Source organism: Taeniopygia guttata, chromosome 37 (assembly GCF_048771995.1).
Source record: "Taeniopygia guttata chromosome 37, bTaeGut7.mat, whole genome shotgun sequence".
In the NCBI taxonomy this organism is placed as follows: domain Eukaryota; kingdom Metazoa; phylum Chordata; class Aves; order Passeriformes; family Estrildidae; genus Taeniopygia; species Taeniopygia guttata.
In genome coordinates, this window is record NC_133062.1 from 261372 (window position 1) to 275349 (window position 13978).

General features: G+C 52.4%; 1 protein-coding gene across 6 annotated transcripts in view; it reads right to left on the minus strand.

Annotated features, from left to right (window-relative positions):
* Nucleotides 1-393: 393 nt before the first annotated feature.
* The window catches only part of PPP1R12C (protein phosphatase 1 regulatory subunit 12C), a 28113-nt gene continuing 14528 nt past the window's right edge, over nucleotides 394-13978 (minus strand). The window contains exons 9-20 of one of the 6 annotated variants that reach the window (XM_072921558.1): nucleotides 12543-12589; nucleotides 12145-12267; nucleotides 12013-12062; nucleotides 10870-10926; nucleotides 10096-10186; nucleotides 7684-7791; nucleotides 6817-6890; nucleotides 5895-5928; nucleotides 5220-5324; nucleotides 4131-4181; nucleotides 1803-1853; nucleotides 394-931 (exon numbers count right to left, since the gene is read on the minus strand). In XM_072921558.1, the coding sequence (XP_072777659.1) occupies nucleotides 845-931; nucleotides 1803-1853; nucleotides 4131-4181; nucleotides 5220-5324; nucleotides 5895-5928; nucleotides 6817-6890; nucleotides 7684-7791; nucleotides 10096-10186; nucleotides 10870-10926; nucleotides 12013-12062; nucleotides 12145-12267; nucleotides 12543-12589 (878 nt within the window). In that variant the 3' untranslated portion in view covers nucleotides 394-844. Of the gene's footprint in view, nucleotides 932-1801; nucleotides 1854-4125; nucleotides 4182-5219; nucleotides 5325-5509; nucleotides 5550-5714; nucleotides 5755-5894; nucleotides 5929-6816; nucleotides 6891-7683; nucleotides 7792-10095; nucleotides 10187-10869; nucleotides 10927-12012; nucleotides 12063-12144; nucleotides 12268-12542; nucleotides 12590-13978 lie in introns of those variants that run through there. The other 5 variants (XM_072921559.1, XR_012052655.1, XR_012052656.1 and 2 more) reach the window with 5 other exon arrangements.

Consider the following 13978-nt stretch of genomic DNA (forward strand, 5'->3'; position numbering starts at 1 on the left):
GCCGCCGCCGCCGCTCCTCCTCCTCCTCCCCCGACCTTTGCGCTGCTCAAACCCTTTTTTTGGTTCGTATTTAATTTATTTCCACTTCCCCTCCCCCACCCCCCACACGCCCCTCCCCCACCCCGCCCCTCCCCCCACGTCTCTTTGCAGGTAAAAATCGCCCCTCCCCCCTTCCCCATCCCCTCCCCCCACCCCCCACCCCCCATTTTCTTCTTTTTTAAGCTTTTTTTGGACAGAATAAAAGAAGGAAAATATAAAAAAAAAGGACAAAACTAAAAAAAAAACGGGGTTGGAATGTGGGTGGGTGGGGGAGGGGCAGGGGGTGGGTGGGGTGGGGGAGGGGAATTTGTACCCGCAGAGATTTAAAATATATTTCTATAAAAACCTTCGCCCTTTCCCCACCGATTTCTCCTTTTATTCGTTATTTCATCTTTTTTTTCCTTTTTTTTCCGGTTTTTTTTCACAAAAATATTCGCGGGGGTGGGGGAGGGGCGGGGTTGGCGGGATGGGCGGGGCTAAGACGAAGCCCCGCCCCTCATTCGCCACCCCGCGTTCTGATTGGACGAACGGCACATGATTGGCATGCGGGGAGAGGTGGGGGCGGGGCCTGGCGCGCTCAGACCACGCCCCCTTTTTTGGCCACGCCCCTTTGGCAGATTCACACTCAGTGCAATTAACGCGGAGCTCCGCCCCCTCCGCTTTGGCCACGCCCCCTTCGCATTGGCTCCGCCCACTGCGTTTGGCCACGCCCCCGGCGCGTTTGGCCCCGCCCCTTCAGGGGGGGTTTGGGGGGTTTTTGGGGCGGATTTGGGGGTTTTTGGGGCGGATTTGGGGGTTTTTGGGGTCACTTGGAGAGTTTGCTGATGACCCTGATGAGCGCCGCGTTCTCGTCCTTCAGCCGCTGGTTATCGGCGCGCAGGTCCGACAGCGCCTGCAGGGGCCCCAAAATCATCACAAAATCCTCACAAAATCACCCCAAAACCATCACAAAATCATCCCAAAGTCATCCCAAAACCACCACAAAACCACCACAAAATCATCACAAAATTACCCTGAAACTACCCCGAAACCCTCCCAAAAACACCCAAAAACTACTTTAAAATTACAACAAAGCGCCCCAAAATTACCCCAAAATCATCACGAAAATCATCCTGAAAGTACCCCAAAATCACCCCAAAATCATCACAACACCACCCCGAAACTACCCCAAAACTACCTTAAAATTACCACAAAGCGCCGCAAAATTACCCCAAAATCATCACAAAAATCACCCTGAAAGTACCCCAAAATCATCCCAAAATCATCACACCACCACCCCAAAACCACCCCGAAACTACCCCAAAATCACCCTAAAAAAACACCCCAAAACTACCCCAAAAGCACCCCAAAATCACCACAAAACTACCCCAAAATGACCCACCCCAAAACCACTCCAAAAAAACACCCCAAAACAACCCCAAAACCATCCAAAAATTACCTCAAAACCACCCCAAGTTACACCACAAAACCATCCCAAAATGACCCCAAAATTACTCTAAAACCTCCCAAAAACCACCCCAAAATGATCCCGAAAACCACCCAAAATTACCCCAAAATTACTCCAAAACCACCCAAAAACCACCCCAAAATGACCCAAAATTACTCCAAAACCACCCAAAAACCACCCCAAAACGACCCAAAATTACTCCAAAACCACCCAAAAATCACCCAAAAATGACCCAAAATTACTCCCAAACCACCCGAAATGAGCCCAGAGCACCCAGAACCCCCAAAATTCCCGGAATTTGGGGTTCCAAATTCACCTTCAGCTCCTCCTCCAGCTCAGCCGCCTTCAGCTCCAGCGCCCGGCGCTCCTGAGGGGCCCAGAGGAGAAATTACAGGGGAGAATTGGGGGAAATGTGGGGGGAAATGGGAAAAATGTGAGGGGAAAAGGGAAAAATGTGAGGGGAAAATGTGAGGGGAAAATGTGAGGGGAAATGGGGAAAATGTGAGGGGAAAAGGGAAAATGTGAGGGGGGGAAAATGTGAGGGGAAAATGGGGAAAATGTGAAGGGAAAATGTGAGGGGAAAAGGGGTGAATTTGAGCGGGAAAAGGGGAAAAATATGAGGGGAAAATGGAGAGAAATGTGAGGGGGAAATGGAGGGAAACATGAGGAAAAATTGGGGAAAAATGTGAGGGGAAAATGGGGAAAAATGTGAGGGGAAAATGGGGAAATGTGAGGGGGAAATGGAGGAAAATGTGAGGGGAAATTGGGAAAAATGTGAGGGGAAAATGGGGAAATGAGAGGGGAGGAAATGGAGAAAATGTGAGGGGAAAATGGCAGCGAATGTGATGGGAAAATGGAGGAAATGTGAGGGGAAATTGGGGAAAAATGTGAGGGGAAATGGCAGGAAACATGAGGGGAGAAAATGGAAAAATGTGAGGGGAAAACTGTGGAAAACGTGAGGGGAAAAAGGATAAAATGTGAGGGGAGAAAGAGAGGGAAAATGTGAGGGGAAAATGGCCGAAAATGTGAGGGGGAAATGGAGGGAAATGTGAGGGGAAAAAGGGGGGGAAATGTGCAGGGAAAAGAGGGAAAAATGGAGGAAATAGGTGAGGGGAAAAAGGGAGAAAACGTGAGGGGGAAAAGGGAAAAAACGTGAGGGGAAAAAGGGAAAAAACATGAGGGGAAAAGGGGGGAAATGTAAAGGGACAAAATGGCGGAGCAACATGAGGGGGGAAAATGGCGGGAAAGGTCAGGGGGAAAATGGAAAAATGTGAGGGGAAAATGGTGGGAAATGTGAGGAGAAAATGGAGAAAATGTGAGGGGGAAATGGAGAAATTGTGAGGGGAAAAAAATGGGGGAAATGTGAGGGGAAAATGGAGAAATGTGAGGGGGAAATGGGGGAAGGTGAGGGGAAAAGGCGGGAACGGTGAAGGGAGAAAATGGCGGAGAAATGTGAGGGGAGAAAATGGAAAAATGTGAGGGGAAAATGGTGGAAAATTTGAGGGTAAAAAGGAGAAAAAGTGAGGGGAGAAAGGGAAAATGTGAGGGGGAAAAGGGAGAAAACATGAGGGGAAAAGGGGGAAAAGCGTGAGGGGAAAAGGCGGGAAATGTGAGGGGACAAAATGGCGGAGCGACATGAGGGGAGAAAATGGCGGGAAAGGTCAGGGGAAAAATGGAAAAAGGTGAGGGGAAAACGGTGGGAAATGTGAGGGGAAAATGGAGAAAATGTGAGGGGGAAATGGGGAAAAATGTGAGGGGAAAATGGAGAAATGTGAGGGGAAAAAAACGGGGGAAATGTGAGGGGAAAATGGTGGGAAAGGTGAGGGGAAAAGGCGGGAACGGTGAGGGGAGAAAATGGAAAAATGTGAGGGGAAAATGGTGGAAAACTTGAGGGGAAAAAGGAGAAAAGGTGAGGTGAGAAAGGGGGGAAATGTGAGGGGAAAAGGGAAAAAGCGTGAGGGGAAAAGGCGGGAAATGAGAGGGGACAAAATGGCGGAGCAACATGAGGGGAGAAAATGGCGGGAAAGGTCGGGGGAAAAATGGAAAAAGGCGAGGGGAAAATGGTGGGAAATGTGAGGGGAAAAGGAGAAAATGTGAGGGGGAAATGGGGAAAAATGTGAGGGGAAAAAAAAACGGGGGAAATGTGAGGGGAAAATGAGGGAAATGTGAGGGGAAAAGGGGGAAAAATGTGAGGGGAGATAATGGAGAAATTGTGAGGGGAAAATGGCAGCGAATGTGAGGGGAAAATGGGGAAAAATGTGAGGGGAAAACTGTGGAAAATTTGAGGGGAAAAAGGAGAAAAGATGAGGGGAGAAAGGGGGGAAATATGAGGGGAAACTGGCTGGAAAAACGATGGGAAAAAAATAGGGAAAATGAGAGGGGAAAATGGGGAAACGTGAGGGGAAAAGGGAGGGAAACGTGAGAGGAAAATTAAGGGAAACACGAGGGGAAAATTCAGGAAACGTGATGTAAAAATAGGAAATGTGAGGGGAAATATGGCACAGGAGGTTTTAGGGGTTCCAGGATGGTTTTGGGGTGTTTTTTGGGGTGGTTTTGGGTGGTTTTTGGGGTTCCAGGATGGTTTTTGGGGTGGTTTTGGGTGTTTTTTGGGTGGTTTTTGTGTGTTTTTGGTGTTAACACTCACGAATCTCTCCAGCTCGAGCCGGGCCGGGCGCTCGGCGCTGCGCTCCTGACGCTGGACAGGAAAGGGGAGAATGACCCCTGAGTGACCCCTGAGTGACCACTGAGTGACCACTGAGTGACCCCGAGTGACCCTGAGTGACCACTGAGTGACCCTGAGTGACCCCTGAGTGACCCTGAGTGACCACTGACCCCTGAGTGACCCTGAGTGACCACTGAGTGACCACTGAGTGACCCTGAGTGACTCCTGAGTGACCCCCGAGTGACCCCTGAGTGACCCCGAGTGACCACTGAGTGACCACTGACCCCTGAGTGACCACTGAGTGACCCCTGAGTGACCCTGAGTGACCCTGAGTGACCACTGAGTGACCCCTGAGTGACCACTGAGTGACCACTGAGTGACCCCGAGTGACCCTGAGTGACCAATGAGTGACCACTGACCATTGAGTGACCCTGAGTGACCCGAGTGACCCCTGAGTGACTCTGAGTGACCCCAAGTGACCCTGAATGACCCCCAGTGACCCCGAATGACCCCCCATGACCACTGACCTGAGTGACCCCGAGTGACCCTCAATGACCCCAAATGACCCCCAGTGACCCCGAATGACCCCCGTGACCCCTCATGACCACTGACCTGAGTGATCCTGAGTGACCCTGAGTGACCCCAAATGACCCCGAATGACTCCCAAATGACCCCAGTGACCCCAAATGACCCCGAATTACCCCGGTGACCCCCGGTGACCCCTGACCTGGGTGACTCTGAGTGACCACGGAGTGACCCTGAGTGACCCCAAATGATCCCCAGTGACCCCAAATGACCCCAGTGACCCCCGTGACCCCCCGTGACCACTGACCTGAGTGACCCTGAGTGACCACGGAGTGACCCCAAGTGACCCCTGAGTGACCACTGACCTGAGTGACCCCGAGTGACCCCAAATGACCCCCAGTGGCCCCAAATGACCCCCAGTGACCCCCAGTGACCCTGAATGACCCCCGTGACCCCTGAGTGACCACTGACCTGAGTGACCCCGAATGACCCCGAATGACCCCGAATGACCCCCAGTGACCCCGAATGACCCCGGTGACCCCTGACCTGGGTGACCCTCTCCAGCTCCAGCCGGCTCTGGGTCAGCGCCAGCTCCGCCTCCTGCAGCTGCTCCCGAATCCGCTCGTTTTCACCCCAAAGCTCCTGGAACAGCTGAGGGGGGAGGGGCGGGGGGAGGGGTCTGAGCCCGCCCCTCCCCCACCCCCAAATCCCCCCCCTCATTCACCAAATCCGCTCGTTTTCACCCCAAAGTTCCTGGAACAGCTGGGGGGGGAGGGGCGGGGGAGGGAGGGGTCTGAGCCCGCCCCTCCCCCACCCCAAAATCCCCTCCCCCACCCCCCGAATCCGCTCGTTTTCACCCCAAAGCTCCTGGAACAGCTGGGGGGGGAGGGGCGGGGGGGAGGGGTCTGAGCCCGCCCCTCCCCCACCCCCAAATCTGCTCGTTTTCACCCCAAAGTTCCTGGAACAGCTGTGGGGGGAGGGGCGGGCTCAGACCCCTCCCCCACCGCCCCTCCCCCACCCCCACCGCCCCTCCCCCACCCCCCCAAATCCGCTCGTTTTCACCCCAAAGCTCCTGGAACAGCTGGGGGGGGAGGGGCGGGCTCAGACCCCTCCCCCCTGCCCCTCCCCCACCCCCAAATCCCCTCCCCCACCCCCAAATCCCCTCCCCCACCCCCAAATCCCCTCCCCCACCCCCACCGCCCCTCCCCCACCCCCCTTTACCTGTTGGTAATCGAAGGGCGGGGCCGGGGTGGGGCTGTGGGGGAGGGGAGGGGTCAGGGGGGGCGGAGACCCCCCAAAATCATCACAGAAACCCCAAAAAAACCCAAAATTCAATTCAGAACCACCCAAAAAACACCAAAATTCAATCCAGACCCACCCAAAAAACCCCAAAATCATCCCAGGACTTCCCAAAATCCCCTTAAAACACCTCAGACCCCCCAAATTTCCCCAAATTCCCCCCAAATCCCCCCAAATTTCCCCGAATTCCCCCCAAATTTTCCCAAATCCCCCCAAATTTCCCCAAATTTCCCCAAATTTCCCCAAATTTCCCCGAATTTCCCCGAATTCCCCCCAAATCCCCCAAAATCCCCCAATTTCCCCAAATTCCCCCAAATTTCCCCTAATTCCCCCAAATTCCCCAAATCCCCCCCAAATTTCCCCTAATTTGCCCCAAATTTCCCCAAATTCCCCCAAATTCCCCAAATTTCCCCAAATTCCCCAAATTTCCCCGAATTTCCCCAAATTCCCCCCAAATTTCCCCAAATTCCCCTGAAATTTCCCCAAATTCCCCCAAATTCCCCCCAAATTTCCCCGAAATGTCACCCAAATCTTCCCCAAATTCCCCCAAACCCCCGAAATTTCCCAAAATTCCCCCCAAACCCCCCAAATTCCCCCCAATTCCCCAAATTCCCCCCAAATTCCCCCCAAATTTCCCAAAATTTCCGCAAATTCCCCCCAAATTTCCCCAAATTTCCTCAAATCCCCCCAAATCCCCCCAAATTCCCCCCAAATTCCCCCAAATCCCCCCCAAATTCCCCCAAATTTCCCCAAATCCCCCCAAATTTCCCCAAATGTCCCCAAATTCCCCCAAATTTCCCCAAATTCCCCAAATTTCCCCAAATCCCCCCAAATCCCCCCGTACCTGGGTGGGGGAGGGGCGTCCTCGGGCCCGTCGCTCTCGGGGCCGCGGGTGGGGGAGGGGAGCCGGGGGGGGTCCTGGGGGGGGGGGGGAGGGGACGGGGGGGGTGAGACCCCAAAATCCCCCAAATTCCCCAAGAATTCCCCCAAATTCCCCAAAATCCCCCCCAGAATTTCCAAATTCTCCCGGGGAACCCAAACATTCCACCCAAAATCCCCCCAAAAAAACCCCAAAAATTCCACCCAAAATCCCCAAAAAATCCCAAAAAATTCCACCCAAAATCCCCCCAAAAAAACCCCCAAAAATTCCACACAAAATCCCCCCAAAAACCCCCAAATTCCACCCAAATCCCCCCAAAAATTCCACCCAAAATCACCCCAAAATCCCCCAAATTCCCCAAAATTCTCCGATTTCCCCCAAATTCTCAGAATCCCCCCAAAATTCCCCAAATTCTCCGATTTCCCCCAAAATCCCCCCAAAATCCCCCAAATTCTCTGATTTCCCCCAAATTCCCCCAAATCCCCCCCAAATCCCCCAAATTCCCCCAGAATTCCCCCAAAATCCCCAAATTCTCTGATTTCCCCCAAATTCCCAAAAATCCCCCCAAAATTCCCCAAATTCTCAGATTTTCTCCAAATTCCCCCAAAATTCCCCAAAATCCCCCCAAATCCCCCCAAAATCTCCCAATATCTCCAATTTCCCCCAAATCCTCCAAATTCCCCCAAAATTCTCCAAAATCCCCCAAAATCCCCCAAATTCCCCAAAATGCCCCCAAAATTCCCCAGATTTCCCCAAAATCCCCCAAATTCCCCCAAATTTCCCCAAAATCCCCCAAATCCCCAAAATCCCCCAAAATCCCCCAAAACTCACGGTCGGCTCCCGCCCGCCCTCGTCCCTGATTGGCTGCTGCTGGCCACGCCCCTCGGCGCCTCGGCCAATCCCGTGCTCCGCCGCCCGCAGCTCCGGCAGGGTCACGCCCTGGCCGGGGTCAGAGGTCACGCAGGGGTCACACAGGGGTCATGCAGGGGTCACACAGGGGTCAGAGATCACACAGGGGTCACACAGGGGTCAGAGGTCACACAGGGGTCACGATGAGATTTTGGGTGGTGTTTTTAGGGCAGTTTTTGGGTGATTTTGGGGCAATTTTGGGGCATTTTTGGGCGATTTTGGGGCAATTTTTAGGGCAATTTTTGGGTGATTTTGGACAGTTTTTGTGGCATTTTCAGGGGTGATTTTTGGACAGTTTTTGAAGTGTTTTTGGGGTGATTTTGTGGCAGTTTTTGGGGGGATTTTGGGGCAGTTTTGGGGCAGTTTCTGGGGTGATTTTGGCTGTTTTGGGGGCAGTTTTTGGCTCTTTTTGGGGCAGTTTTTGGGTGATTTTGCAGCAATTTTGGGGCAGTTTTTGGGGTGATTTGTGATGTGTTTGGGAGTTTTTTGGGGTGTGTTTGGGGCAATTTTGGGGCACTTCATGGGTGATTTTTGGACACTTTTTGAGGTGTGTTTGGGGTGATTTTGGGGTGTTTTTGGGGTGATTTTGGGGCAATTTTTAGGGCAATTTTTGGGTGATTTTGGACAGTTTTTGTGGCATTTTCAGGGGTGATTTTTGGACAGTTTTTGAAGTGTTTTTGGGGTGATTTGGGGCAGTTTTTGTGGCTGTTTCTGGGGTGATTTTGACTGGTTTTGGGGCGGTTTTTGGCTCTTTTTGGGGCAGTTTTGGGGCAGTTTCTGGAGAGATTTTGGGGCAGTTTTTGGGTGATTTTTGGGACAGTTTTTGTGGCTGTTTCTGCGGTGATTTTGACTGTTTTTGTGGCAGTTTTTGGCTGTTTTTGGGGCAGTTTTTGGGGTGATTTTGGGGCAGGATTTGGGGCAATTTTTGAGTGATTTTGGGGCAGTTTTTGGGGTGATTTTGGGGCAGTTTTTGGGTGATTTTTGGACAGTTTTTGGGGTGATTTTAGGGCAATTTTTAGGGCAGTTTTTGGGTGAGTTTGGGGCAGGTTTTGGGGCAATTTTTGAGTAATTTTACAGCAATTTTGGGGCAGTTTTTGGGTGATTTTGGGGCAATTTTGGGGCAGTTTTTGAGGTGTTTTTGGGGTGATTTCTGGTGTGTTTGGGGAAGTTTTTTGGGGAGATTTTGGGGCAGTTTTTGGGTGATTTTGGAGCAGGTTTTGGGGCTCTTTTTGTGGCTGTTTCTGGGGAGATTTTGGCTGTTTTTGGGGCAGTTTTTGGCTCTTTATGGGGCAGTTTTCGGGGTGATTTTGGGGCAGGTTTTGGGGCACTTTTTGAGTAATTTTGGGGTGATTTTGGCTGTTTTTGGGGCAATTTTTGAGTAATTTTGGGGCAGTTTCTGGGGTGATTTTGGGGCAGGATTTGGGGCAATTTTTGATTAATTTTGTGGCAGTTTTTAGGGTGATTTGGGGCAGTTTTTGTGGCAGTTTCTGGGGTGATTTTGGCTGGTTTTGGGGCAGTTTTTGGCTCTTTTTGGGGCAGTTTTCGGGGTGATTTTGGGGCACTTTTGGAGTAAATTTGGGGCAGTTTTTGGGGTGATTTTGGGGCAGGTTTTGGGGCAATTTTTGAGTAATCTTGTGGCAGTTTCTGGAGTGATTTTGGCTGGTTTGGGGCAGTTTTTGGCTCTTTTTGGGGCAGTTTTTGGGGCGATTTTGGGGCGGTTTTTGAGGCAATTTTGGGGCAATTTTGGAGTAATTTTAGGTCAGTTTTTGGGGTGATTTTGGGGCAATTTTTGAGTAATCTTGGGGCAGTTTTTGGGGTGATTTTGGCTGGTCTGGGGACAGATTTTGGCTCTTTTTGGGGCAGTTTTTGGCTCTTTCTGGGGCAGTTTTTGGGGTGATTTGGGGCAGTTTTTGTGGCAGTTTCTGAGGTGATTTTGACTGCTTTTGGGGCGGTTTTTGGCTCTTTATGGGGCACTTTTTGGGGTGATTTTGGGGCAATTTTTGAGTAATTTTGGGGCAACTTTTGGGGTGATTTTGTGGCAGTTTTTGGGATGATTTTGGGGCAATTTTTAGGGCAGTTTTTGGGTGATTTTGGGGCAATTTTGGGTCAGTTTTTGGGGTGATTTTGGGGCAATTTTTGAGTAATTTTGGGTCAGTTTTTGGGGTGATTTTGGGGGTTTTTGGAGCAGTTGTTGGGGTGAGTTTGGGGCAGGTTTGGGGGCATTTTTTGAGTAATTTTAGGGTGATTTTTGGGGTGATTTTGGGGCACTTTTTGATTAATTTTGGGGCATTTTTTGAGTAATTTTGGGGTGATTTAGGGGGTTTTTGGGCCCACCTGCGTGGCTCTCCGCGCCTGCCGCATCAGGCGGCTCCGGGCTTTGCGCTGAGACTCCGACTCCTCGTCCCGGGCGGGCGGCTGGAACGGCCTGGGGGGAAATTCGGGGGAAAAAAGGGGAGTTTTGGGGAAAAATGGGGATTTTGGGGAAAAATGGGGATTTTGGGGAGAAAAAGGGGATTTGGGGGGGAAAAAAGGGGAATATGGGGAGAAAAATGTGGATTTTGGGGGGAAAAATGGGGATTTTGGGGGGAAAAGGGATTTTGGAAATAAAAGGGGATTTTGGGGGGGAAAAATGGGGATTTTTGGGGGATTTTTGGGGATTTTGGGGAGAAAAAGGGGATTTGGGGAAAAAAGGGAATTTTGGGGGGAAAAAAGGGGATTTTGTGGGAAGGAAAAGGGGATTTTGGGGGAAAAAGGGGATTTTGGGGAGAAAAAAGGGGATTTTGGGGGGAAAAATGGGGATTTTGGGGGAAAAAAAGGGGATTTTGCGGTGAAAAAGGGGATTTTGGGGGAGAAAAGGGGAATTTGGGGAGAAAAATAGGCTTTTGGGGGGAAAAATGGGGATTTTGGGGGGAAAAAAGGGGATTTTGGGGGTGAAAAGGGGATTTTGGGGGGAAAAATGGGGATTTTGGGGAGAAAAAGGGAAATTTGGGGGGAGAAAAGCAGATTTTGGGGGAAAAAGGGGAATTTGGGGAGAAAAAGGGGATTTTGGGGGGAAAAGGGGATTTTGGGGAGAAAAACGTGGAATTTGGGGAGGGGGAGGGGCCTGACCTGCGCACCCGCGGCTCGGGGGGGTCCCGGGGGGCTCCGGGCGGGGCGGGGGAGGGGCTGTGGGGGAGGGGCGGCAGCGTCAGCCCCTCCCCCTTTTAACCCCCCCTTAACCCCTCCCCTTTAAGCTCCTCCCCTTAAAGACCCCACCCCAATTTAAGCCCCTCCCAGTAAAGACCCCACCCCAATTTAAGCCCCTCCCCTTTAAGCCCCTCCCACTAAAGACCCCTCCCCAATTTAAGCCCCTCCCCCTTTAAGCCCCTCCCACTAAGACCCCACCCCAATTTAAGCCCCTCCCCCTTAAAGACTCCACCCCAATTTAAGCCCCTCCCCCTTTAAGCCCCTCCCACTAAAGACCCCACCCCAATTTAAGCCCCTCCCCTTTAAGCCCCTCCCACTAAAGACCCCTCCCCAATTTAAGCCCCACCCCCTTTAAGCCCCTCCCATTAAAGACCCCACCCCAAATTAAGCCCCTCCCACTAAAGACCCCACCCCAATTTAAGCCCCTCCCCCTTTAGCTCCTCCCCCTTTAAGCCCCTCCCATTAGAGACCCCACCCCAATTTAAGCCCCTCCCACTAAAGACCCCACCCCATTTAAGCCCCTCCCCCTTTAACCCCCTCCCCTTTAAGCCCCTCCCACTAAAGACCCCACCCAAATTTAAGCCCCTCCCCCTTTAACCCCCTCCCCCTTTTAGCCCCTCCCATTAAAGACCCCACCCCAAAATAAGCCCCTCCCTCATTAAGCCCCTCCCCATTTAAGCCCCTCCCATTAAAGACCCCACCCCAATTCAAGCCCCTCCCCCTTTGACCCCTCCCCAAATTAAGCCCCTCCCACTAAAGACCCCTCCCCATTTAAACCCCGCCCACTGAAGACCCCACCCCAATTTTAGCCCCTCCCACTAAAGACCCCACCCCAATTTAAGCCCCTCCCCCTTTAACCCATCCCCATTTAGCCCCTCCCCCTTTTAAATACCCCACCCCAATTTAAGCCCCTCCCCCTTTAAGCCCCTCCCACTAAAGACCCCACCCCAAATTAAGCCCCTCCCCCTTTAACCCCTCCCCTTTAAGCCCCTCCCACTAAAGACCCCACCCCAATTTAAGCCCCTCCCCCATTTAAGCCCCGCCCCCTCTGCCCCTCCCCCTCACCTGGGGGCCCGCGGGGTGGGGGAGGGGCGTCCTTGGGGGGTCTCCGACACCTGTGTGGGGGAGGGGCCATGAGTGGGCGTGGTCATCACCCGAGGGGGGCGTGGTTTACCCAAAAAGGGGGCGTGGCCTCACCTGCAGGCGCGGGGAGGAGGCGGAGCGTCGCACGGGGGGCGGGGCCTGGGCGGGGGGCGTGTCCCGGGCGGGGCCTGGCCACGCCCCCAAAGAGCCGGACCTGAGGAGAGCCCCGGGGGGGGGCTGGGGGGGCGGTGGGGGCGGGGCCGGGCCCGGGACACGCCCCTTTAACCCCCAAGGGGCGGGGCCGGGCCCGGGACACGCCCCTTTTACCCCCAGGGGGCGGGGCCGGGCCCGGGACACGCCCCTTTTACCCCGGGGGCGGGGCCAGTCCCGGGACACGCCCCTTTTACCCCCCAAGGGGCGGGGCCAGGCTCGGACCACGCCCCTTTTACCCCCAGGGGGCGGGGCCGGGCTCAAGCCACGCCCCTTTTACCCGGGTGGGGGAGGGGCCTTACCGGCTGCGGGGGGGCGGGGCCGCGGGGGGGCGGAGCCTCGGGGGGGTCTGGGGGAGGGGGAGGGGAGGTCAGAGGTCACGACCCCACTCTGCGGACCCCCCCCCAAAAATCCCCACAAAATTCCCCGAAAATTCCCCAAAATTCCCTGAAAATCCCAAAAATCCCTAAAGCCCCAAAATCCCAAATACCCCCAAAATTCCCCAAAATCCCCCCAAAAATCCCCCCAAATTCCCCAAAAATCTCCCGAAAATTCCACTAAAATCCCCCAAAAATTTCCCAAATCCCCAAAATTCCCCAAAAATCCCCTCAAAATTCCACAAAAATCCCGAACAATCCCCAAATCCCCAAATTTCCCAAAAAGTCCCCCATAAATTCCCAAAAAATCCCCCAAACTTCCCCGAAACTCCCTAAAAATCCCCAAATACCCAATATTCCCGGAAAATCTCCCCAAAATTCCCCAGAAATCTCCCCAAAATTCTCTGAAAATCCCCCAAAATTCCCTGAAAATCCCAAAAATCTCCAAAGCCCCAAAATTCCCTGAAAATCCCCCAAAATTCCCCAAAAATCCAGAACAATCCCCAAATCCCCAAAATTCCCCCCAAATCCCCCAAAATTCCCCGAAAATCCCAAAAAATTCCCCGAAAATCCCTAAAAATCCCCAAATCCCCAAAAATCTCCCCAAAATTCCCCGAAAATCCCCGAAAAAACGTAACAATCCCCAAATCCCCAAAATTCCCAAAAAGTCCCCCACAAATTCCCCACAAATTCCATAAAATTCCCCGAAAATCCCTAAAATTCCCCGAACCCCAAAAAATCCCCAAAATCCCCATTTTTACCCCAAAAATCCCATCTTTTTCCCCCAAAAATCCCATTTTTTTCCCCAAAATCCGCATTTATTTACCGAAAAACCCTCGGGATTTTCCCCCTAAAATCCTCATTTTCCCCCCCCAAACCCCATTTTTCCCCAAATCCCCGTTTTTCCCCCCAAAAATCCCGGTTTTTTCCCCCAAACCCCATTTTTCCCCCCAAACCCCATTTTCCCCCCAAAATCCCCATTTTCCCAAAATCCCCATTTTACCCCCCAAAATCCCCATTTTCCCAAAATCCCCATTTTACCCCCCAAAATCACGTTTTTTCCCCCAAAAATCCCATTTTTTTCCCCTAAAAAATCCCATTTTTTTGCCCCATTTTCCCCCCAAACCCCCTTTTTCCCAAAATCCCCATTTTCCCCCCAAAATCCCCTTTTTCCCCCCAAAACCCCCATTTTTCCCAAAATCCCCATTTTCCCCCCAAAATCCCCTTTTTCCCCCCAAAATCCCCATTTTTCCCAAAATCCCCATTTTTCCCCCCAAACCCCATTTTTCCCCAAATCCCCATTTTTACCCCCAAAATCCCCATTTTTCCCCAAATCCCCATTTTTACCCCCAAAATCCCAT